Below are 24,193 nucleotides of genomic sequence, written 5' to 3'. Positions count from 1 at the left end.
GGCCAGGTGGCCACAAGTACCGCGGTAGATAATTCGAGAATTGGTGCAAATCAAACAGAATTTTTGATGGCGTTGACTGATAAATAAGAAAACCTCAGAATGTTTTGTTCCTGGATGAATATGTGTTGTGTGTCTTGTTGATCGGTGTCGATAGCTTGGTAGGAGCTGCGCCTGCGTGTCAACTGACGTCTCTCTCTAGACCGCCCCGATATATGCATACTCCACACCGTACATAACATTTGAGTACCGTGGCAAAGCTCCAATGCTTTCATGAGCCATCGACTTCGAAAGCCTTTACGAGATCTGCACGGTGGCATTCCAACATCTTGTGAGCAATGGAATAGAACACCTCCATACAGTATCGAGCCTTGTCATATATCCCTGTCAACGACGTGACATTATTCCGACTTGGCCGTCTTCGGCTTTGCAGTGGGAACACCCGCATGGACTTTGAAGTGTCCTCATCCGCCTCAGCTTTTCAAACTTATAGCTGGGCCAGGCTATAGCTCTGGCTAAACATGACAATGGAGATATGCCCCGCTCACAATGAGCCAACGTATGTTTTGGCTGTTATGTGTGATATTAAACGACGTATACAGGGGGGCTAATCACGACGTAAACAGTTTATCCTTTACCCAAGGCCTTATTGTTGGGCAGCTATCGGTAGTGCTGATCCTAGCGGCATTCATTAAGTTTTTCATCTTCGGCGATCCGCCATCACCCGACATCACGGCCACTCTAAGGGCGACGGAGAGGAGGTCCAGGACTCTGGCTCACAAGCAGTCCCTTCTCAGCCTTCGCAGACCCAGCAGCCGTCATGGCCAGCCTCCCGGGCGCAAGAAGTCGATGGTCCTGCGTAACCCGTCCACCCTGACCATTGGATCCATCCTCAGCAAGACGTACTACAATGTCGACAGCCACCAGCCAGAGAGTCTGGATTGGTTCAACGTGCTGATTGCCCAGACGCTGGCCCAATTTCGCAGCGATGCGCAGCACGACGACGCCATCCTTGACTCGCTGACCAAAGCGCTCAACGCTCCCTCAAGGCCGGACTTTGTCGACGAGATACGAGTCACGGAGCTGAGCCTGGGCGAGGAATTTCCCATATTTAGCAATTGCCGCATCATCCCCGTCGATGAGGATGGGCTGGGCCTCGGAAACGGGAGCAAATTCGATCCTGCCACCGCGGCCCGCGACGGCACGCGCCTCCAGGCTCGCATGGACGTGGATCTGAGCGACATGCTCACGCTAGCTGTGGAGACGAAGCTCGTCCTCAATTACCCTAAGGCACGCTCTGCCGTGCTCCCCGTCGCCCTCTCCGTGTCCATTGTGCGCTTCAGCGGCACACTGTCAATCTCCTTCATCCCTAGCAACTCGTCTCAGTCGACACCGACCATGATGACTTTTAACTTCCTAGATGATTACAGGCTCGATTTTTCGATACGAAGCCTGCTGGGCAGCCGGTCGCGCCTACAAGACGTGCCTAAGATTGCCCAACTCGTCGAGGCACGGCTTCATCGCTGGTTCGACGAGCGGGCTGTCGAGCCGCAGTTCCAGGAGATTGCACTGCCTAGCCTGTGGCCGAGGAAGAGGAACACTAGGGGACCTGATGATGGCATGACCGAGAACACTACATCTATTGGTCGGTCAAAGGGTAAGGACATTGGTCGTGAGCTTCGCGAGGAAGCTCGCAAGGAAGTGGCGGAAGAAGAAAGAGTGGGCGAGCCTAGTTTATTACGCCAGCGCAGGCGCGCAAAGGAAGATGACGAGTTTTCTATGCCGGGATCTATGCCCGGATTTGCCTTGGATGTACGGCCTTAGACACTATGTTAGAAAACATTGAATTAAACAATGGATGATGATGAGAATGAAGTGTATCATAATAACCACATCTACCACTAGCGAAAAAATCTTCTTATTACTTTATTTGTTTTTTTATATATATATTAAAAATCAGCTAGAGCCAAAGGTGATTCGCTCAAGAGGTAAAGCTGTCGATAAAAGGTCATAACGCCGCCAAACAGGAGGAAGTAATATATGGCCGTCCACATCCAGGGGCCTGGCTTTGTCGAATCGGTCAACTCCCTCCAAGAGTACCAGTAGGGCTCAACATGGCCCCAGAGACGGGGCAGTCCCATACTGTTGCAAAAGGTATGCACGAGAACGACGGCGAGGAGTGAGCCGGTCCGCAAGAAGATGAAGGTGGCGTATATGCCAAACAGGTAGGTGTACGCGAACTGCAGAACGGAGCGCGCAAGAGCAGCGATGACAGGAACCTGAGGGTTTGTCTGACGAAACTCGTAGAAATGATGGACGTGAGCCAGACCAAAGACTAGAGGCGAGAGGAAGACTGCGCTCTCCATGGTATGGCCAGCCGACAGCAGAAGCGGCACCGAGGCGGAGCGAAACAGACATTCCTCAGTTATCGGGCCCTTTATTTCGAGAAAAAAATGATTAGCTGGTGGGCGCTCGCAAGAGGGATTGACACCTGCAGTGTGCAGGTTACACATACAGCGACGTAGTTTCTCCACGAGGGCCACGCGACCCAGACGTCCACGAGCGGTTCCAGATGCAGCCAGCGGGACCAAGCACCATCGACGACGACGTGTTCGTACAGAGGCGCGGCAAAAAGCAGGGCAGTGAGGGCGAGGGCCTTGGCCGTTTCAAGGAGGCCCGGTGGCCAGTAACCCATGAGGCGCCAGGGGTTCATCGTCGTCGACGCCTCCGCCGCCGGCTCTGCAGGGCTGGCGGCAAGCAGGAAGAGCAACGTGGCGAGCGAGCAGGCAGCCGTGGAGAGGGACACTACACGGATGCGGGCCCGGATGGCGGCAGGGTCGTCACGGGAGCGCCCGGGAATGGCCCTGGCGGCAGGATATATGTGCAAAGGGAGCACATAGACGACGCAGTATGCCAACTGGGCAAGATGGACGATGATTAGCACCTGCGTTTTTTCTCCCCTCTCAAGTGGGGGAAGGGCCTCTCACCAAGAGGCCAAAGGCTTGGGCCTCGCTGAGGGCCTGTGATCCGGTCACGGCCTCGGCAGACATGGTTTTGAATTGATGTTGTGTCGATGATGATGTGAGATTCAGGAGATGCGGTGGGAAAAGGTTTACCCCCTAGGCCTTGTCATAGACTTGTTATCTCACCCCTTATATCTTTCTTCTTCTTTGTTGTCAGTTGGGCTACTTCTCTGTAAATTATCGATTTCAGAAAATGAAGCGCTCGACGCCGCTGCACAAGCATAAATCAACTAGACACATGTACGTGGCTGTTGTTTGCCAGCGTTATTGGCAACTAATAGTAGTGAGCCACTGTTGCTAGATGCCAATGGCCATGTGCTCTTGTTCTTTACAGTGGGGCTAAACTCTACATCATTGATGATGAGAGCTCTTCTCGCGGAGTGGACAGCAATACCCCGCCGAATTTCTCACTACCAGTACGAGATAACAGATGGTAGAAGGCGGGATTCTGCATCACTTATCTGTTGCTGCTGCACGGTCTGAATGAAACGGGATGCATGTGCGAAGCTATGTATGTAGCATGATGCCAAAAGAAAGAATATTATAGAGTTGCTGTATTGCCAGCCAAGATAGTAAACACTCCCCCCTGCGCTGCGAGCTGGGTTGCAGCCATCACCTTATTCCGTAACGGTCTACAGAGAATAAATCGACGGCGCCAGACACCCAGTACGAGTAGTGCTTCAGAGAACGGCGGCTGCTATGCATACGACGTTACAGAAAAAGGAAAATATACAGAAAAAGCAGGAAAAGCAAGAGATTGAAGGTTGGTCGCCAACCACTGAGGAGACGGGCGCGACACGAAACGCGTGTATGGCGCGTTAGTTAGTGGCGCTACGTGTAGATAAGAAGAGCGAATTGGTCCTGTACGAGTAATACTCGTAGTGTTGACATCTGAAGGAGTCTTGACGTCTTGACAAGTGCGGATTATTATTACCTCCTCTACGGATGTTACGAAGTACACGTATAATATGTATTAATACTATGAGCAGTACTCATTAATATAGAATTGCTATTGCCAGCAGAGTACGGAGTAGTAATGACGACGATAGAGCCATGCTCCGAGCGGCAAGATTAGGGTATAGCATTAGGAGTATAATTTGTGAATATTATGAATACGCTACGGGTACAAGGAAAATCATAGGAAATAAAAAAGCCACAATGATAACAAGACGAAATATTGGATGGTCATAATAACGCAAGAATAAAGTGTCGTAGCTTCAGAATGTGGATTTTTACCTGCGTGCCTGATTTTCGTACTGCCAAGAATAGTCAAGCCAGGTACGAATCTTATTGTGTGTGCACAGATACTCTTTTGGCATTTGCCCCTTGTGTCACCCCTTGCTTTCCGAGAAAAACAAAAGAGACAGGAAAGAAACCCTACGATGAGAAAGAAAATATGAATGTTCTATCAGACATATTCTTATTACAGAGAATCATGACTTTCTGGCTTGCAGACACTTGCCCTCCATTGACTGGCCGAATACACCGCCGCTTCTGCGGGAGTGACCCTGCTGCATGCTGCACCAGGTAATGTCCCACTAGCTGCAGCTGCAGTCTCAAAGAGAGACAGACCAGATAGATTCTCCCTCTCTCTCGTACCAATACAGGTGCTGTAGTAATAGTAATAGTGTCGGTAGTGGCAGTGTTAATAGTGTACGAGTAGCTACATACTGTACAGATTAATAGTACATGAATTATCCGTACCACCCCCACCAAGGGCTCACCACAAGTCCTTAGCCTTCTTCCTGTTTTTTCTCCGTCCGGTTCCTTTTCTTGGCCATCTTACCCTCGTGGAGAGGATCCGTTCTTGTTGAATCAAGAAGCGGCCTAGATGGAACCCCTTCATCACAAAGTGTCTGGACCATGCAGCCTTCATATGACCTTGATACAAGGTTCAGAATAGTAACCGATTGTAGGGAACATTACTACCACAGCTGAAGGAGAGTAGGAGTACCTGTATCCCACTCGTGGTATACCGCCACTACTGGTACTATACGGAGTATGGAGTACGGACTATTAATACAGATTTGAGGCAAAAGCGTACGAGTATTAGTACTATTACATGTAAAATACTCCGTACTAGCACTCGTACAACAAGCGGTAAGCCAGTTAAAATTATATCCTCCGTCTATACGGAATACGAGTAATATATACTACGACATCATAACCCCAGAGGCCCAGGGTGTCCGCCATCGTCCCCAGCTCCACAAGCAGCCATCGCCCTCTCTTACGAGTTACGACGTAGATTGTAGACTAGCCTCTACCGTACTCGTACATGTAATCTGTAGTCTCGATTTCTCTTGCCGTCCTCGGCCGCAGTCACGCCCCTGGCCGTGGCCACACCCCCTCCTCTTATGCTTCTCTCTTCTTTTTACCGTAGCCAACGATTTTCTTTCTCTTTCCTTCTTTCCTTACTCCCGCCCTACCTCAAGTCCTTGTTTTGATTCTCCTTGTCCTTCTTTGCTTGATTGTTTTGTCTAACCACGGCTCTCAGGCCTGCCGCTCCTTTATTCCTTCAAGCCACTCATTCTCACGTACTCTTACGCCGTACCTTCATTCGTTCTCTTTTTTGCTCTATAATATTCCGCGTTGCTCTGCTCTTTTTATATATTTTTTTAGACTTTTTCCACGCTCATTTTAACGCATCCTAGGCCTTGTCCAATTCCCACAATCGTTTACCGCAATCCGTTTCGAATCGCAAAAATCAATCCTGGGATCCTGGACGACTGGATATTACGAACCCGCCCAATACCCCTGTCGACCATCTCAAGACAAAGGCTACTATAGCACACCACACACGCGCCCAAGTCCAGCCTCTCAGTTTTCACTGGAGCTGTTCTAATCTGGCTGAGAATAGACGTGATGCTATTGAGATCCCAGTGTACTGATAGTTGCGTCGTGGCTTGAGAAGTGCTATGTCCGAGTCTCCTGCGCCACAACGGCCGGCCGAGTCCAGTCTCGGAGTCCCCGGCTCCTCCCGCTCGTCGGCTCCGAATTCCAACCTCGACAACCAGGACAACGACAAACTCCAAATCCGCGTCGTGCCTTACAGTCCTCCCCGCATCAGCTCTGGTGGTTCATCTCGAATTCCTTCGTCTCGTCCAGTGGCCTATAACAATGGGAACCCTCCTCTCGGATCCCCTTCTATTGACCGGCATGATGGATCTGACGAAGGGGCCACCACACCCCATGGTCGCGACGGTCAGGGGTCGCGAACCCAGCATGGCGGCGTTTCATCTTGCCCAAGTCCCTCAGGCTCTACCCCAACTGAAGTCAATTCCGCCGACAACTCCAGCGGAGCCTCGTCTCTGCGCTCCCTGTCTCCGCGACCGAAAAAGAGGACCATCAGCATCAATTCGGACAAGACCTTTTCCCTGGTCCCTCATTCTGAATCCTCCTTATCCTCCCGCGTAGGCTCCTTTGGCTCGCCTCAATTCTCCTTGACTACTCCTAGCAGCGCCTGGGGTCGTGTCTCTTCCAGTGTCTTCTTTCTGGACAATCAATCAACCACTTCTTTTGCCGCACCTCTGCCAACTCGCCGTTACTCGTCTGGCTCAGCCGCCTCCTCTCCGCCTGTGGGCCTTGGTTGTAGTCCCATTCCTGCTACTGCCCCTTGGGGCAATCGCATACAGAGTGGCACTAGCGCCCACAAGGTCGAAACATCTCCAGACACCAAGGGGAAGCAGCCCGTGGCAGCAGCCTTCATGTCATCCCCTATCTCAGAAGCAGAGGACTCCCTGCCTCCTTTGCCTGAGAACACCGAGTCCGGAGCCTCATTCATCACGCCTGAACTTTCCAGCCAAGCCTCTTTCCAGTCGAACTCTACCCTCTCGGACCGAACAAACTACAAAATCTACGGCGAGAGCTCTCCCGTTACCCCCGGTGGCCGTCAAATGGTGTCAGAGGAGGCCAATGACAGCCTGTCACCGTCTCCCGAGAACCCCAACTACCAGATCATCGGCGTGTCGTCCCCAGCAACCGGGCCCGTCAATGACGAGTCACGCCCCCCTACCGGCTACAGCGATGCTAACTACGTCGTTTACGGCCACTCTTCCGCCTCTTCCTCCTCTCCCACCTCCAGCGACAAGGGCAACCTGAGGCCCGAGTTCTCCCGCGAGAGCCTCGTCGTCGCACCCCTGCGTCCCGCCAAGCAGAGGTCCTTCCACCGCTCGCGCATTTCTAAGTCTCGTTCGCGCGAGTCCGTTCGTCACGGCTCCCTCTCGTCGCTGGGCACCGCCCTGTCGCAAGAGGTAACGAGAGCCCTGTTCGTCTCGTCGGCCACGCCATCCTCTGTGCATGCAAGTGCGAGCCCGGAAATCAGCTGGCAGGACCCTTGGAAGGCCTCCCCTGGCCCCGAGTTCAAAACGGGCACCATTGCCCCAGCCATGTCCTCCCACCAGCACCAGTGGAGCCGGCCGCTGTCAACCGTCATGTCCGAGAGTGAAGGAGGCAGCGAATCGGGCTCCCGCGCACTCTCGCAGTTCTCGATCACCGACCGGCGGAGCAGCGGCTTCCACAGCATGAACAGCCTTAACCTCCTGAGTATGGCATCCTCGCCGATTGGTCTTGATGAGCAACAGCGGGCCATCTCTCCTCTACCAGGAAATGCCTCCCCCGAACGGCCAACCCCGACCTACAACCGCAAGGATCCCTCTGCACCGCGCCCGGTCCGGGACTACGACGAAGACGGCGATGGCCTGGCGGATCTCGAGCACCTTCACCCGTCCTGGGCTCGCTTACCCAACTCGGGTTCTAGTAGTTCCCTGGAACGCGGCCCCCGATCCTCGGGCAGCACCCGCAGCATCAACCCTTTCACCCTTCCCGCCTGGGCAAGGCTGTATTACGGCAGTGGAGAGCAGCGCTTTATCATCGCTCAGGCGTCCACAGACTCCATACGCTCCATGTACAACGGCTCTATGTACAACGACCCCCTTCACAACGAGATGCTCAGCCGCCCACCGCCCACCAGTCGCGGTCCCCACAGCCGCGTCCCCAGCGCCGATAACACCTCCTCGCCCATCCGCAACCCCCGACGGCGCCCCCTTCCTCAGACGGAGCAGCCCCAAATAAACCATGCGCCCTCTAACGTCGAGTCTTCACGTCCTCCTACTGTATCTGCCTCGACCCACCCTAACAGCGGCGTCCATGGCGCAGTTGACAGGGTCAGGAGGAAGACGTCCAGTATTTGGTCACCCCATCTGCGCCGCGACCGCCGCTCCAGTGGCTACAGCATATGGGATCCTCCTTCAGTTGTTTGGTCTGCTGAGGGTGGTTTCCACTGGCGAAGCCACCCGCAACTCGTGCTCTTTGTTCTGGGCTTCCTCATCCCTTTTGGTACGTTGACAAACTGTTGACCTTCATTCACCTTACAAAAACCAAAGATTAACATGTATAATAGCCTGGATGGCTGCCGCCTTGCTTCCGCTGCCTCCTAAGCCCCATCGGCACGAAATGACGGAAGATCCCCGCACAGAGTTACAGCACGACCCATCTCAGTCGCTCATGACAATAGAAGAAGTACATTACAACAGCACCAGACGATGGCGGAACTTAAATCGCGGAATGTCCGTTGTTGGCCTCCTCATTATTGGTGCCGTCGTTGCCCTTGCCATCGTGGGCGTCAATCAGTCATGGGGCGCATAAACATCTCCGCCCCGTACGCCATCCTCACTCTTATTCCTTTTCCATTCTATACCCCTTTCTATCATACTTTTCTCCTTCCCTTGGAGCCCAGCTCCATACTATTCTCACGCCGAACAAACAATTACGTACCCGCCACCTCTGTAACACATTACCTATACCGCGAGCGTCCGACTTATGATATTGGATACGCGGCGCACATACAAACTACTCTTGACCATACACATGGAAATATCTATTGCACATTTTCTTTACCTGGGTCATGATATTAACGGACTTAATGAAGACGGGGACAGTACGTTTACAACGAATAATTTTGACGAAATGGCGTCCTCATTTACTTTCATGCTTTGGATTGTCTTTACTTTTTATTTGCGCACACAAACAAGCTATTCAAATGATATTCTCTCCAGAATTGTTTTTTCTTCTTTATATAATGTATTTATTTACTTACACCCAGTATAGATATAATGAATCATGTTGAAATTCTTTTGACACACTTTATTATCTCCCCACTCCTGCTCAATGAGCTGACCACTTTGCCCCTTCTGAATGATCTCCGTGCTAAGATGTCATGACGCTGTTCTAAGCGTTGATGCGTGCATCGTGAATTCGACCCGATTCCTACTTCTGTCCTGACGCCAGCTATGCCATCCACAAATGTAACTTGTTGTGCGTTGTTGTAAACCCAAAGAAATAAGAATAAGAAATCGCTCCTCGCCCACACCCATGAAGCAACATCTTTCTTTCATTCCTTCTTCCTCTGCTGTTGAATCTCAAGCTCGCGTTTCCTCTGAAGAGTTTCGACGTCATTCTTGATTTGCTCAAATGCTTCGTTGATGCTCCCCTCCGGGTCCTTGGGGATGCCAAGCATCGGCTGGTCGCCGGTAAGGCTGTCCGTGCTGATGGTACGAACCAGCCTGGCGCTTGCTTTGCCCTGGCGCTTGTCTAGCTGCTCCCTGAGAATTTTTTTGCCGGGGGAGGCGAAGAAAATTAGGGCGGCTACGGTGCATATGATACCATAAAAGTGCACGGCTGACCAGGCCTTTATAGAACCAGAGAAGGAGAGAATCAAGAAAGGCGCCACGGCAAAGGCAAAGGCCAGTTGAGTGCCTAAGAAGGTGATGAAGTCGTAGAACCTCTTCTTAGGAGACGGGGACCCCGATAACGGGTCAAGGAAGAAAGGGCGAACGTATCGTCGAAAGTCTGCCGCGAGGACTCTATTAGCACGGCTCAAACAAAGGTAATGTCCGCCGCCAAAAAGAGACCGGCTTCTTGTTTATTCTTACTCTTCGCAGCAGTTTGCATCAGACTGGCAAGGATAAATGCCAAGTAATAGCCAGGGTAGAATCCATGCCAAAGGGCGCTGGTGCCAAAAGTGATCAAACTGGCCTGGAACCCTGGTTTCTTCCCTCTAGGAGTCACGCGGAGATAGACGTAATTTCGTAGCCAGTAGTTGGTATTCATGTTCCAACCTGACAGGTAGGCACGGGGGTTCTGGGCTGTCTCGACAACCCAGGGATCGATATTTTGGAGGCGGTTCCATGATACCTTGCCGGTGATGGCATCAACGCCGTTGTAACCGAGACCTGCCAAGATACAAGCCCCTTCAGTAAGACTCCAGACACCATAATACTTGAAACGAGCGACGAGGCCCGTCATGTAGAGCGTGAAGACCCGGCGCGGGAAGGAGTAAGACAGGAATGAGTCGTCAATAAGGAGATTTCTGTTGTAAGTCCCGCCAAGCCATATAAAGAGCCCGATCCAGGCGAAGCCCGTGGCGGCTTTGAGTACAGCAGGGGTGCCGCTTCGTGGAATACGGCGCTTCTTCCTAACAGGAGGTTTTTTGGAAGGATCAACGTTGGCTCCGACATCGAACATGGATGTATCGATCCACTGGCGGTAGTCGGCGTAATCAAAGGCGGGGCCGGCAAAAAGGGAGGGGAAGAAGAGAATGTAGCCTGCGAAGTCGAGGATAGAAGGCAACTCCTTGAGCATGTGGTCCTTTTGGAAGTCAGACAGCTGGTCCTCTGGAAGGCAGCCATCGGCGATGTTCCAGCAGAAGGCGCTGAGCTTCATGACGAGTACCATCTGAGCCCCAGTGATGTCGATGGACGTGGGGCTCTCGACAATCTGGCGATGGATGTGGCTGGTGGACACGTGGCCCATGACGAAGGCGAAGCCTATCCATGGCATGTAGGGGCTCGATCTGAGGTGCTTAGCGATAGCGTAGGCACCTCCAGCACTGACCAGAAGGGTGAAAGCACCATCCCACAGGTCAAAGAGGCCGAGGAGGTAGAAGAGGGACGTGCTAGTGGAATCGTCAGAAAGGTACGGCGTCGCGGATTCGGGTGGAAGAAGAAAAATCAGTACCAGATGCTGAATAGGTTCTTCGCATGCGGCTTCGAATCGGGGATGCGCTTGAGAAGGCCAGCGAGGGGGTACGATAGAACGAAAGAAAAGATGAGTTTGACTAGGAGAAAATTGAAAGTTAGCAATCGGAAGCGTCGAAGAACATGGCAAGTCGACCCACGTTCATCGGGGGATGCGCCGACAGCATCTGACAGAGCCTCGAAAGCTACATGACGTCAAAAAATGGTTATCAGCAGTCGCCAAGTTCGTGGGTGTAGGAAAGGTTAGAGATGGATGTTCCTTACGCCTGTTCAGCAAGGTTATCATGTTCAGTACCGGGGCTAGAGTCTAGGCAGGTCGGTAGGACAAGATAGCTGGAGAACGGAATCAAGTTGTCATGTCATGACCTCGGCATGAAGCAAGAAGCGAACGACGTACAAAAAGTGTTGCAAAGCAGTACGCGGCAGCGACTACGGACGCAGTTGATAGTATATGTAGGTACATAAGTAGGGCACGGAGCTCCCCCTGTAGATAACTAAACATTTGGGGGAGGGTGGGGCACGCACGCGCCAGTCAGTCGGCCTCCGGTCGGAGTATCGTGTGGGACAGACAGCGGTCCTCGTGCGTAGTTGACTTTGGTGGTGATTGGCCACTCGGTACACCTAACGAAGGTCTGTTGAGCAGCTTCATGTAAAATGTTTTTCAACAAAGTCCCCGCCTGGGCTCAAGGGTGATGATCATTCATACCAAGTGCCGTTGTCGCTTCCATGACCCATGCACTGCACACCGCCAGCCCTCGAGTAGATCCGTGGTCCATACGGCCACTAGCCACAATCACATGTTAGACCAAGTACGAGTAGTGTGACGACTCCTGACAATTCATTATACATGCGACGTTCTAATACAATAACAATAAAACCAAAAGCAAATACTACATCCGAGCCACCTGCTTGCTGTATGTCCCTTTGATCCTTTATGTCTACATATACGCCAGCCTTCTGAAAGCGTCTTTCCACATCCATCAAACGACTTCCCTTCGCTAGCATGCTATGGCAATATGGCTCGCATGGCCACGCAGCTCCACTTAGGTTAAATTGAGGAGTTTGGTCCTTACCAACGCCATAATAACAAGTATCAATCCACTCCATCTTATGCGTTGGCATCGCGGTTGCTCTGAGCGCTGGCACTCATAGGCCCCCGAGTCATGGGCAGCGAGTCCTTGGGTGCGCCCTGCTGCTTGATACGGGCAACTGCGTAGATGATACCACTAACAAATCCAATGAAGATGGCTGAAACGCTGCCCGCCGTCACAGGTGCCGAGAAGAAGACCAGTCCGCTGATGGCAATCGGCAGCTTGTTGAGGGCTCCGACCATGGAGTACGTCGTAGACGAGGTTACTCGAATGCACCAGGCGGAGCAGTACGAGATAAAGATGGCGGCTAGACCCGAGTAGACCATTCCGACAATCATGCGGTTGCGTAGCTCAGGAGGGAAGTTTCGGGCCAAGTTAGTAGAGGACCAGTCTTCCGTAAGCAAACCGCAAACGAGAAGGACGGGTATTGTCAGAAGGTTGTTGTAGTACATGGCTAGTTGTTCAGTTAGTATGCCATACCTCCCAATACTAATCCGTAATGCCACTTACTATCCCAGTCCTTGAAGTTCATCTTCTTCATAACTTTGCGCATGCCCAGGACGTACGAGGCACTACAAAACACGTTGAGGCCCATCCAAGCGTAGCCGGAATTCAATGTCGACACGGCGGTAGCCGAGTCGCTTCCACCAAAGTCACCGGCAATGGCGCTCTGAATATCCGCCCATGCAGCGACAATGGAGCTGAGCACCATGAGGCCAAAGGAGAGAAGTGTGAGCGGCGTCACGTTCCCACCGAACCAAAGGATCTCGCCGTATGCGATGACAATAATAGTCAAGTTCTTGAAAATCGTGTACACGGGGACCGAAAGAAACTGCAACGCCTTGGCGCCGGTGTAAATCATGCCAACAAGCAGCACAGAGATGGGAAACCCTATAGTCTGGTTAGAGCTTGCGATATCAGAGTCTTCCGTCAACGGCACATACATTTCCTTGCCCTGTCAATCTCAAAAGGTGCAAGAGTCCTAATCAGGCCAAGATTTTTGGACGCTGTGATGGCACCGATGCAGACGATAGCCTGGGAAGAGATAAGTCAGCACAACTACCCCTAACCAGGCAATAAAGTCGGGCTTCTTACCTGAACGGTAAGGTAGAAGAAGTTCACATTCCAACCCTTTCCAGAGACGACATATTTGTTGACAATCGTCATACTAATAGACGACGCACAGTATGCGAGGACGGACACAAGGGGGCTGTTGTCGAGCTTCGACATCGATTGCGCCAAAGAAGGGTTCGGAGGCTGGGATCTAAATAGGTCTTTGTTCCTCCTCTCGAAGCCCGTGTTGGGCATTCGGACAACATAGTCCTCGTTCTTCTTGTCGGACATGGTGCTTGGTAGAGCTCTGGCGCAAGCAAGGATGGATTCGACAATCGTATTGATCTATCGACGAGGGCTTGGCGTCTTTCAATCTGCGTCGTAGAGTCGAAAAATGGCACGGGCAAGCTTTTGTGGGATATCAAAGCGAGCGAACAGCGGTGATGCACCGAACTATATTTCGTATGTGTCCCCGACTGACAAGAGTATCTTCCCCGCTGACCTGTATGCTGGCTTATGGATTTTCTCTCGAGATGTACGCGTTTTGGTATGCGCCCCTATGAATGCAACAGGTGGATGGAAATTCCATTTATCTGCTTAGTCATAGAAACCACGTTTACCAGATTGATGGTACCAGCAGTACCTGTACACTTCGTACGGCTCTCAATGCCAGGACATTGATGCAAGTCACATCGCTTTGATTCTTGGGCTATTTTGCTAGCTGCTGTACTAGGTTGGGTTTCTTAGAAGCCTTATGAATTATTCTCTCCAAATCCCAAAGATTCTTAGCAAAGTTTTGGGCGCCTCTGGCCAAATAAACGGCTGGGAGACAGGTTTGGGGACACCCGAGACGCTGTCGTACCATGGGAATTTTAATCTTCTTTCATAGTTCAGGGGTCTCTGGTACCAGCTAGTCAAAGCTTTTCTGCACGGCATTTTATCTCCCATATAGGTCTGACACGGTCATGTGTTTGGTAGCCGCTGTCATTGAGAAGGCTGAAAGCAAGCCTCGTCGTCTGGCTGATCCGGCAGGCGTAGTGTTAGGCGAAGATCAAAATATCAGCCTTAGTGTGGGTCAAGGTTTCTGTCCCATTAGGTTTTTCACCCAACCGTAATGTCTTCGGTCATGGTAGTATCTTCATGGGCTTGCTGCTCGCTTTCACCACTCGCAGGGAAGTTGAGGTGCTTCCAATCCTCCAATTCTTCCGTGACTGACCGCATTCTATCGCGGATGCTCTCGATAGCATAACTCCCCAGTAGCAGCCTTAAAGGTGGGTATGAACAGTGTGCTAGCTGCCACACAAGTTCGGCACACTTCACTGCACTAGTTGGCTGACGATCCCCAAGCCATTGCACCATTCTCTTTGCATGCAAGGCTGGTGATGTTGCATGAGCATAGCCCTCAGAGGGAGGTTTGATGAGGAAATGGCCCCATGTCGGCAACAGGCCGTCGCCAGTATCTGGCTCATCCCTCCTAACGAGCCCAGGCTCGATCAGCGTGGTTTTGATGTTGAAAGCATCCGTCTCGTAGAGCATCCCTTCGATGAGTCCCTCGACTGCATATTTTGTTGCACAGTAGGGACCTAGACCAGGTACTCCCAGGGCGCCGGAAGTAGAACTGAAGATGAGATAACGACCACTGTTCTGGCGCCGAAAATAGGGAAGGGTCGCATGGATTATATGGACTGTCCCCATAAAGTTTGTCTCAAACTGATTGCGCAGGTCGTGCTCGTCTTGGTCCTCGCACGCGCCGATCACGCCGTATCCGGAGCAGTTGGCCACAACATCGATACGCCCGAAATGGTCAAGGGCGCGCTGGACAGCCTTGAGTACTGACTCGCGGGAACGAACGTCACAATCAGCTCGAAGAAAGTTGTCGCTCTTGCTCAAGGCCTCTTGGGGGCTGTGCTCAAACACCCGCCCCACGGAGACGACAAAATCTCCATGCCCGAGAGCACACTTGACTAGGGAGCGACCCATGTGCCCAGTGCCGCCGAAAATCTTGAAATACTTTGTTAACTCCATTACATCGCCCGAAGCCCATTTAGCATCACTTACAATCCAAACTAGCTGGTGATTTGAGTCACCACCTGGCGGTGGGTCACAGCTTGCAGGCAGTTCCAGCCTGTGATGTTTGTCCGTGGACTCTATGGGATCGGACTGAATTTCCGTGGCCATATTCGAAGTCGAGGGTTGGTGTAAATTTCTATCGACTAAGGATGATGTTGTCTTTATATGAGAATGCTTATTGATCACATTGGAGGCAGTATTTTGAGAGATGGCGGTGTTGAGATGAGGGGAACGGATGTTGGTGGGGCATATGTAGTGGTAATATTGCATTCTATCATCTTCTTCTATGACAAAAACGGGCATTCCTCCCATTCAACGCTTGCATGCAAAAGAGAATACGCTTGCAATTCAGAATACGGGGCTAAAGTCCTTCTTCCGTTTTTTAAAGAGGAATTTTCCGAGGAGATTCTAAATAACAGTCTTTTTACAGGCTTACTCTAATCGGTCGTATAAAAAATTTATACTGTGGTATATAACTCTCTACCTTATATCTCTAGATTCCTAAGGTACAGTGCAAAACAATTATAAAAAGACAACTTTCTTACGAGTCTCAACACTTTTATAAGTGAAGCGGTGCCCCGTCTTACGACGAAAAATGAACCCGAAACCTCGTGATAGGGAAGATCCAAAGGCAGCGATGGTCGGAATAGGGCATATCGGAATTTTCGTAATCAGGGGACACGGTCATCATTAATGAATCCCATGACGGGTCACGAAAGGTATTGCTGGACATAGCCTTGGCGGTGAGTGTTCTGGTCGACGTCTTGAGATCGGCTGAGGGGTGTCCATTTGGGCTCGTCCTGGAACAGGCGCATGGCGTGTACATACTGTCGCAAAATTATCAATGCCAGATCTCTCGGGGATGTAGAGGGAAGCGTTAGATTCTTACGTTGGACTCGTCAGTCGTGAAGCGGTGGTAAATGCCAGGGGGGAGAATGATCAGGTCGTCCTTGTCCAGCTGAATGCGCACCCAATCGTCATTCTTGCTTCGGACGTCAAAGTATCCCTTGCCACCCCTGATGTAGCGGATCTCCTCGTCCTCATGAAGGTGTTCGTTGAAGAACATTTTGACCTTCTCCTCGTACACGTCGCCCATCTTCTCTGGTGAAACGAAGATCTCGTCGCGGTTCTTGTAACCCCGGCTAGCCGCCAGCTTGTTGACATCTTCAATGTCGGGGAAATGATAATAAATAACACCTAGTTTCTCAAGTGCCTCTCCATCGATCTCGTGGCCGGAATCGTGCGACAGGCGCTGGTCGCCCTAAAACAGTGTGGTTCGTGATCAGCATTTGCGCCGTATCGTCGCAAACTTCCACGAAAGGTTGGGGTTTCACTTACCGGCAAGTTGTCGTAGATGTAGGCCCTCATAGTTACGGCAATGCAGTCAAAGTATTTATTAGAGATCGAGAAAGCAAGTTATCGCAGAGGGACTTCTCTGACTTTGTTTCTTGCGCGGGGTGCCACTTGGTTTCTCGAATGGTCCACGTTCTCGGGAGTGGGGCAAAAAGCTAGCAAACCACGTCACATCTATTAGTGCTTCATATAAGGTGACGAAACTCTGTCCATTATTTGCGTGCTAGCATGACAATGTTCAGGACACCACAAGCTTCTGGAGTGATCATAAACATATTTGACAGCCGATCATTCATCCTCGAGTGACAGTGGGCTTTTCTTGTTACGGCTATTACTTATTCGTACAAGAAGTAGTTATCCAATATACGGTGATGATGCAATCGCTCAGGCTATCCCATATTACTACCGTTATTAGCGCTCAGCCATGCCACCGGGACACCGTATCGACCAGAAGAGTTCATACGTGTTCTCGCTTACGAAGCAACGAAGCATGAATTTTTGTATGAGAATGCATTATTTAACACCATAGCTCGAGCCGTTTTCGAAGTCCGAAAAAAACCATACCCGACAACGCCGTGAAACACCGTGGAACCCAATGCCGCTTGACTGCTACAAACAAAATGAAGAACGAAGGCATCATTTGCCATACTCATCACCGTGCCTGCTAGTGGGCCACCTCTGGAGCAGCCATATCCCTCGGGCCAGCGACCAAGATGTCACTATTGTCTGTGTTGTCCGACTGGTTGGCCGGGCGTCCCTCGAATAGTCGCCTCCACCATCGCGGGGGGTCTAGAGGTCGGGAGCCCCGGTGAAGAGGAGGGTATACGTCGTTGAAGAAATACCAGACATGACCGATGACAACACCCATAATTTCGTCCCTGGGAACCGACCCATGCATGACAAGGCTAAAGCCCATCAAAACCCATGGCAGGTAAGGTGCTGTAAAGACTAGAAGACCGAGAAAGCTCAGACGTGTCTCCGGGTTGCGTCGTGACCAGATGTATACGAGTGTCGAGGAAAGCGGATGTCCGAGGAAAGGCATCGACACAAGGGGGGAGAGGGCAATGAGGCTAGCCATGGCGTAGACTAGAAGCCACGAGAAATGAGCGGGGGAGCGACCGGACGATTCCTCAAGAAGCCGGGCATAGCGTTGCAGGAAGTATACATGGAAGAGAAGGTCAAGGGAGAAGGGCCCGAAGTAAAGAAACGTCGTCAATAGTCGCCAATACTAGTAGGCAGGAGTCAGCATGGATGACAGGCAATAAACATGGTCGTGTATCAGGATAATTGCTCACCTGCGATTTGACGAATACAGCCCGGAAGCTGTAAAATAGCTGGAAGGGCGTCACCATATGGAACTGAACCAGAGCGCTCATGGTTATGGTTGCAACGGTCCACCATCGAGTGCAAATTGGCATTTCCCAAAACCATGTCTCGAGGGGCAGTCGCCCACCGTCCATGACTTGATCCATGTCGGGGTCTCGGTTATGATGTGGAAAGTGAGAAAGGTGAGAAAAGCGTGCCAGAAGTCGGCGTCAATAGTTTTGGCCCGGCTTGAATATTGTCGGAAAGCTTGATGCGTTATGTTGGGCTGCGATGTATTAACGAGGCATGTACGGAGAGATGTTGGAAGCTGGTGGGAAGATGGCCAACATGGAACGTGGCAGCTAGCAATACAAGGTACACTTAGCGACGATATAGAACGCTCTAATAATAGTGCGAGACTGACGTGGTACTACTGTTAAGAGCGCAGTATTATGTAATCTTCTAGGCTCAGCAAACATCAAATGACAGTATTCGCAGCGAAGCACATGACACATTGAAGAAAAATTCAATACATTGGCACCTGTACTTGAGCATTGTATGTGTATATATGTATGTAATAATCGTATGGTATTTTCGTCTCTGTGGCGGCCAAGTTTGTTACATCCCGAGGTCGTTTGCTCTCAATATCAAGTTGTAATACGGTAGGCCCCGCCTGCAGCGGATTTCGGGGAAGACGCGGGGCTAGCTGGGCTTGATCCTGAGACGCGTCTGGGAGTCGCGCTCCATTGCTAAAAGAAATCTACATAGTATTACCACTACCACCATGGACCGACCGCTACGTACCCTCTCTTGAACAATGATAGTATCACCATCCATCTAACGATCCACCTTCGACGGCCAACGAACTCCATCAGAACCATCGCCATAGATCACCCAACCGAACTGTGAAATACGAAACTCGTACTGCTGCTCAGCATTCTTGGCTCGTAACTCGGCACACCATGACTGGCCCATCCCTTGGTGGGAAGCGATTGCCTGGTCACCAAACCGTCGGCGGCAGCGGCGGGCAAGCACAGAAGCAGCCGCCGAGGAAATCATGGCGTCCATCCGACAAAGGCTATGCTTCACGGCCTCCCCCGAACTGGAAACCCCGCCCGGGCGATATCCAAAGTATAGTTGACCTGGAACCAATCCGTCATTTCATGATGCAGTCACGCTGACAGCTGAACATAGTGGGCGACCCTATATACGTCCCGCCGAAACGTCGCTACAAGCCTGGAACTGTGGCTCTACGCGAGATCAGGAGATTCCAATCAAGCACGAAACTCCTGGTGCAAAAACTGCCATTTGCACGACTGGTAAGTGTCCTCGTCATCACCGCCACAGCCGCCAGTCACTTGAATCTAATTATCTGGCAAAACAGTGTCGCGAGATCGGTATGCGCTTTAGGCCGCACGGGAAAGAGTTCCGGTGGCAAAGTCAAGCATTGCAGGCCCTGCAAGAAGCCGCCGAGGCGTATTTGGTCTATCTATTCGAGGACGCAAATCTATGCGCCATACATGCGAAAAGGGTTACTCTCATGAAGAAAGATATACAGCTCGCCAGACGAATCAGAGGTATACAAGGTGGCTTGGGCTGAGTGGTACTTTGTCTTGTAGTATTCGATTAGGCAGCGTGTTTTCAAGTTAGGATTACTTGTCCAGGGCGTTGGGGGGCAAAGGTAAAGGGCCTGCGCTGCCACTCGCCAATCATGGGAATTAGCATCTGGCATTTGTTTTTCATGGTATTGGCCTTAGCGTAGTAGGCGTTGGGATGTATGAGTATGATACCTGCTAGGGTATTATCGTGTCTGTTTTGTGTTCTTACTGCAGTAGCAGAGAGAATCCGTACGTTGCTGGGAAATAGAGTGAATACACAGAAGCTCGGCGAATTTGTTTCATCAACATCAAACAAGGACCTGCGAAATGAGTATTCGATTGATCCAAGTGCAGTCCATATCACTACTAATGCTAGTGTCAGTATTAGTCTGTGGACTTACCAATGGATCTTTGGTCAGATCTGTTATAGTACGGGGCAGCGATGGTCTGAAGCCTGACGTAATATTGTTCTTTGCAAACATACCCCAGTTAGGAACGTGAACTTCCGTAGCTTCTACATCATCAAACCACAATCTCTTCCTTACAATGAGTCACGCGTTTCAATTCCGCCTTGCCGCCCGCACATTTGCTGCCCGAACTGGGCCCGGAGCATGCATTGGCGCTGTATACTTGCTGAACTCGAAGCCAATCCGCCTAGACGCCGCTCCTCCTTCCACCGTCGCTCAGCCCCAGCCGCGAAGATCACTCATGTCCCCCCAAGCGGTGCGACAGATCTCGAAGGGCAGCTTTACTGGTTAGTTTGGTACACACATGGGCATCATCTCTAAACCCTCAACAGTATATCTGGCTGTGGTATTGACATTTGTATCAAGGGTTTACTGCTGGCTTAGTCGTGGCTATATTCTCGCGCACCCTAGCATCGTTAGGCGGTCTTGTGGCCCTTGCCATCTACGTGAGTCGAAAATCAAGAATCGAAAGCACCAACTCAGATGAGCTGATTGTTGTAATCAGGTTGCGGGTCGTTACGGGATTGACATTGCACAGACGCTGGGTATTAAGAAATTTGTTGACACTCCATCCTGGTGGCGAAGACTCGGGCGGTGCCCTTTGTTCACGACATCGTTTGCCGTCACATTTACCCTGGCCGCTTTTGCCCGCCTGTAAATAGTTCGTTTGTCACTATCACAACTATTATTCAAGAGGCTGGGTCTCCCGCTGAAGCCACGATAGCGTCAGCGGGTCGTCCAAGAAGTAATTCTTTGTCCTCTCCAGAACTTGCGCGTGATAACTATTGATCCACTTCTTCTCGTCATTTGTCAGGAGGTTGATGTCAATCAGATTTCGGCAGTAAGGAACCATGGTGACGTTCTCGAACCCAAGGAATGGTTGGTCACCAAAGGCATACTTTGTCTCCCTCCGGTTAACCAAGATGATGTTCTCAATACGAATTCCGAAGCCGTTCTCCACGTAATAGCCGGGTTCATTGGAGATGACGTTGCCGGGAGAAAGTGCAACTTCAGCGTGCTGTGCCCTCGTTCCAATACCAATAGGGCCCTCATGGACATTCAGGTAGGAACCAACGCCATGTCCTGTGCCATGGCGGTAATCCAGTCCATTTTTCTAAAAATGACATCAGTACATATTTTCAATAACAGTAAAGCTGAGACGTCAAGGCATACCCAGAGATACTGTCGCGCAAGGCAGTCCAGGGCGTAACCCGTTGTTCCCTTTGGGAAGACAGCAAGTTCAAGGGCAATATTCCCTTTCAATACCAGGGTATATGCTTCTCTTTCTTGGTCTGTTGGCTTGCCGTAGTGAAGGGTGCGGGTGACATCTGTGGTCCCATCAAGAAACTGGGCTCCAGAGTCGCAAAGATAGATCTGCGCAGGATCTATCACTGAGCAGTTCCCACGGACAGGTTTATAGTGGATGACGGCAGCACTGAGAGCTCATGATTAGCGTGTCGAGTTTTGTGGCTGTCGGAATCACGCAAGGTATGCCTTTGGAGTGTTGAATGAGAAAAAAAATAAGTACTTACTTGGGTCCACTGGATGAGATTGTAGGGAATGACAGACAAACAAAATTGTGGTGCTTGGATCTCAGTTGCGTTAGCTTGTCGTCACCTTGGACTTCGTCTAAAACAGCCTTCTTTGCAATGAGCTGATCTTCAAGCCATGCAAAGTACTCGATGAGAGCGGCACCATCGCGGACGTGGCAAGCTCTCATGCCTTCGAGCTCCACCTCATTCTTGATGGCCTTTGCATCCCCGATGGGGCTCCGAATCTCATCAACCATGTCATCTCCACCAAGAGCCCTTTGTAGCACCCAAGAGCCCTTATTAGATATTAAGAGACGGTTGTCAGCACCATTCCCTCCTTGCCTCAGCCTGCTTGCCGTAGCTTGGAGCTGGAGTGCATCATCCAAGATAGAACTGTACGGCCTGATACGAATGTTGTTCTGGGCTAGATGGGCCTTTGCAGCTCCGTCGAGCTTGGTTTCATCGATGTAGAGTGTTACGGATTCGAGAGTAACGATGGCGTATGAGAAAAATACCGGGTTGTACGGGACATCGCTGCCACGGAGGTTGAACAGCCAGGCGATTTCATCAAGCATGGAGATGACAAAGCCTATGGAGTTCCTTTTCTCCAGCTCCCGTCGTAAATCCTGTAGCTTTCGGTAGACCGACTTCCCAGAAAAGGTATCCGAAAGATTTGTGACAGTTTCGCGCGGGCGAGAAGGGCGGTTGTCACCCCAGACAATGTCAACGAGGTTTTCCTCCATGGGGATCAAATCAGCGCCTCCGCACTTGTGGATCTTCTCAAGAAGTTTCTTCGCTGTAGACGAGGCAATGAGCGAGGCATCTACGGCGACATTTTTGCCACCAGCGGATTTTTCGGCGGACCAATCCTGCCAAGTCGGTACGTCTGGGAGGGCAGAGTTGAGCAGAGTCCAGTTGCTGTCCAGTTGCTTCGTAGCCTGAATTATGTAGCGGCCATCCGTAGACAGTGCTGCAGAATCAGAGGTAACGACAGCCACTCCCGCAGAACCAGTGAACCCGCTGATGAACTGGCGCCTAGCATCAGAATCGGCAATATACTCAGAAGCATGGTTATCCTCCGAAGGCACGACTGGGAAACAGCAAGTTAGCTACCCCGCTGTCTTCATCACTAAATTGAATAGCTGGTGAAGGGTAATAGGTCCGGGATATCCTCACTATAAACCTGTATGTTTCTCTCCTTCATCAGAGCCCTGAGTCCTGAGAGGCGGGCAGTCGTATCCACCTTGTCCATGGCTCTTGCAGTGGTCGCAAAGGACCGCGTGACGGATGACAAAGGGGCCACGAACAATCGCGATGCTGAGATAGAGCACGAAATTGAGGATGCGGGGCGGAAGTACATGGGCCGTTAAGCTCGCAACCAACAAGGTGGCAGCTCTCGTCGGGAGTTCTGTTGACTGCTGATCGTCAACGGGAAGGCTGCGCTGGCAGTTTGCTAGGTGTTGCAGAAGCAGTGTGGAGGAAGCTCCGACTATGAGGCACCTAGTTGTCGACTTCCGGTCCTTTTCTGTGTAGCCAGCTTTTCTCCCAGGTGATATGTAATAGGGGAGGAAAAAGATGTGAGTAAGGTTGAAGAGGTCTGGGTTGAGGTAATATGCTCTCGTGTGTGGGACATTGGTGGCTAATTCCAGTTCTCAGAGGTCGCGTGGTGGTGCTGCAGAAAGATTGGAACCGCGGGGTTCATGTCGGAATCACTAGTGCCCGATTGAAAGCTAAGTCTACGCCCATTTTGCCTGATCACTTTGAACTATATTGGCATGACCATTGGTACAGATACAAAATAATAATGCTAGATGTCACCGCTTTCCTATACATTAAGTGTCTATTCTATTGGAAGAGTTATAGACCAATGGCCCTGCTCAGGCAGTAACATGAAGACAAGCCGTCACCGACGCATACGTAAGCCGAAGCAAGGCGTGGTTCCCTCCACAAGCTACCCAAACGTGTCTGAGCTCGATATGCTCCTGTTTCTCCAGAGATTAGTGGTGGATGTACGGGTGCGATACCGCAAGTATAGTCATTCAACTCACAACTGATTAATATAAGCAAGCCCCTGTTCGTCCTGGGAAGGGTCGGCGGGGTTACGCATCTTAATAGCCACGATTTTCCTCCAACTGGAGACCCCTTGGCTATCGAAAACTTAGCCCAGAAATAATGTGTACTAAGAGAAACGTCAGCACGTATAGTCTTGGATAAATCTTCCTCTTGAATATGTCATCTTTCTTATTTCCCATTTCTGCAGCCTACTAGCCGAGCTAGGTGGTAGTGATAGCGGTGTCGACTTTGTCTCTGGTGCCACCGTACATCCTCAAGTTAATATCCACCAAACAAAACACAAAGCACGACGACTTGACAGTGGGGCATGAGGATTTCAACCACCATCAACTTGCCAATCGCCAACATTGAAGCACAGACTCAATTTCTAAGCTGGATATTGTCTTGACCCTGGTAAGGTCAGGGCCCAGCCATATCTCATCAGCCTCGGGTTTGTCGCTCAAGTACCACGGTAGCTGAATGCCCAGCCTCGACGTCACAGCTTGTCGTTGACCAATCGTTCTTTGTGAGGAACCCCGTCGCTCACTGTGATGCTTGCGACTCCTACGCTTCCCTCAATATTCAAGGCAAGGAAATATCTTGCATCTCACGCATATCG

The 24,193-nt window shown here is 51.0% G+C and overlaps 10 protein-coding genes across 10 annotated transcripts; 3 read left to right on the top strand and 7 right to left on the bottom strand.

Moving 5' to 3' along the window:
* Positions 1 to 524: 524 nt before the first annotated feature.
* On the top strand, positions 525 to 1,821 carry GMORB2_3067 (maintenance of mitochondrial morphology protein 1; the record flags this gene model as incomplete). The annotated part of the gene is made up of 2 exons (XM_035465043.1): positions 525 to 556; positions 624 to 1,821. 2 exons carry the CDS (start codon positions 525 to 527, stop codon positions 1,819 to 1,821), a joined length of 1,230 nt encoding a protein of 409 aa, XP_035318918.1.
* A 125-nt stretch (positions 1,822 to 1,946) lies between these two features.
* GMORB2_3066 (prenyl protein peptidase) lies at positions 1,947 to 3,047 on the bottom strand (the record flags this gene model as incomplete). Its single annotated transcript, XM_035465042.1, has 3 exons — positions 1,947 to 2,432; positions 2,513 to 2,914; positions 2,985 to 3,047. The coding sequence occupies 3 exons, from the start codon at positions 3,045 to 3,047 to the stop codon at positions 1,947 to 1,949; spliced, it is 951 nt and encodes a 316-aa protein (XP_035318917.1).
* Positions 3,048 to 5,935: 2,888 nt separating this feature from the next.
* Positions 5,936 to 8,663, top strand: GMORB2_3065 (serine-rich protein; the record flags this gene model as incomplete). The annotated part of the gene is made up of 4 exons (XM_035465041.1): positions 5,936 to 6,092; positions 6,195 to 7,562; positions 7,623 to 8,354; positions 8,419 to 8,663. The coding sequence occupies 4 exons, from the start codon at positions 5,936 to 5,938 to the stop codon at positions 8,661 to 8,663; spliced, it is 2,502 nt and encodes an 833-aa protein (XP_035318916.1).
* Positions 8,664 to 9,408: 745 nt separating this feature from the next.
* GMORB2_3064 (lysophospholipid acyltransferase) lies at positions 9,409 to 11,339 on the bottom strand (the record flags this gene model as incomplete). Its single annotated transcript, XM_035465040.1, has 5 exons — positions 9,409 to 9,866; positions 9,950 to 10,971; positions 11,034 to 11,133; positions 11,194 to 11,238; positions 11,318 to 11,339. 5 exons carry the CDS (start codon positions 11,337 to 11,339, stop codon positions 9,409 to 9,411), a joined length of 1,647 nt encoding a protein of 548 aa, XP_035318915.1.
* Positions 11,340 to 12,161: 822 nt separating this feature from the next.
* Positions 12,162 to 13,488, bottom strand: GMORB2_3063 (GDP-mannose transporter; the record flags this gene model as incomplete). The annotated part of the gene is made up of 4 exons (XM_035465039.1): positions 12,162 to 12,598; positions 12,655 to 13,035; positions 13,089 to 13,179; positions 13,240 to 13,488. 4 exons carry the CDS (start codon positions 13,486 to 13,488, stop codon positions 12,162 to 12,164), a joined length of 1,158 nt encoding a protein of 385 aa, XP_035318914.1.
* Positions 13,489 to 14,298: 810 nt separating this feature from the next.
* Positions 14,299 to 15,375, bottom strand: GMORB2_3062 (Short-chain dehydrogenase; the record flags this gene model as incomplete). Its single annotated transcript, XM_035465038.1, has 1 exon — positions 14,299 to 15,375. One exon carries the CDS (start codon positions 15,373 to 15,375, stop codon positions 14,299 to 14,301), a length of 1,077 nt encoding a protein of 358 aa, XP_035318913.1.
* Positions 15,376 to 15,977: 602 nt separating this feature from the next.
* GMORB2_3061 (1,2-dihydroxy-3-keto-5-methylthiopentene dioxygenase) lies at positions 15,978 to 16,635 on the bottom strand (the record flags this gene model as incomplete). The annotated part of the gene is made up of 3 exons (XM_035465037.1): positions 15,978 to 16,094; positions 16,157 to 16,528; positions 16,606 to 16,635. 3 exons carry the CDS (start codon positions 16,633 to 16,635, stop codon positions 15,978 to 15,980), a joined length of 519 nt encoding a protein of 172 aa, XP_035318912.1.
* A 649-nt stretch (positions 16,636 to 17,284) lies between these two features.
* GMORB2_3060 (uncharacterized protein) lies at positions 17,285 to 18,092 on the bottom strand (the record flags this gene model as incomplete). The annotated part of the gene is made up of 2 exons (XM_035465036.1): positions 17,285 to 17,848; positions 17,916 to 18,092. 2 exons carry the CDS (start codon positions 18,090 to 18,092, stop codon positions 17,285 to 17,287), a joined length of 741 nt encoding a protein of 246 aa, XP_035318911.1.
* A 795-nt stretch (positions 18,093 to 18,887) lies between these two features.
* GMORB2_3059 (histone H3) lies at positions 18,888 to 20,648 on the top strand (the record flags this gene model as incomplete). The annotated part of the gene is made up of 6 exons (XM_035465035.1): positions 18,888 to 19,056; positions 19,120 to 19,244; positions 19,310 to 19,322; positions 20,035 to 20,277; positions 20,357 to 20,436; positions 20,496 to 20,648. 6 exons carry the CDS (start codon positions 18,888 to 18,890, stop codon positions 20,646 to 20,648), a joined length of 783 nt encoding a protein of 260 aa, XP_035318910.1.
* A 27-nt stretch (positions 20,649 to 20,675) lies between these two features.
* Positions 20,676 to 22,556, bottom strand: GMORB2_3058 (uncharacterized protein; the record flags this gene model as incomplete). Its single annotated transcript, XM_035465034.1, has 3 exons — positions 20,676 to 21,104; positions 21,164 to 21,425; positions 21,523 to 22,556. Coding segments are annotated over 3 exons (1,725 nt in total), but the record flags the coding sequence as incomplete, so codon positions are not given.
* Between the last annotated feature and the right edge of the window lie 1,637 nt (positions 22,557 to 24,193).

Source organism: Geosmithia morbida (genome assembly GCF_012550715.1).
Source record: "Geosmithia morbida isolate 1262 chromosome Unknown scaffold_16, whole genome shotgun sequence".
NCBI lineage: Eukaryota > Fungi > Ascomycota > Sordariomycetes > Hypocreales > Bionectriaceae > Geosmithia > Geosmithia morbida.
This window is presented reverse-complemented; position numbering and strand designations above follow the sequence as displayed.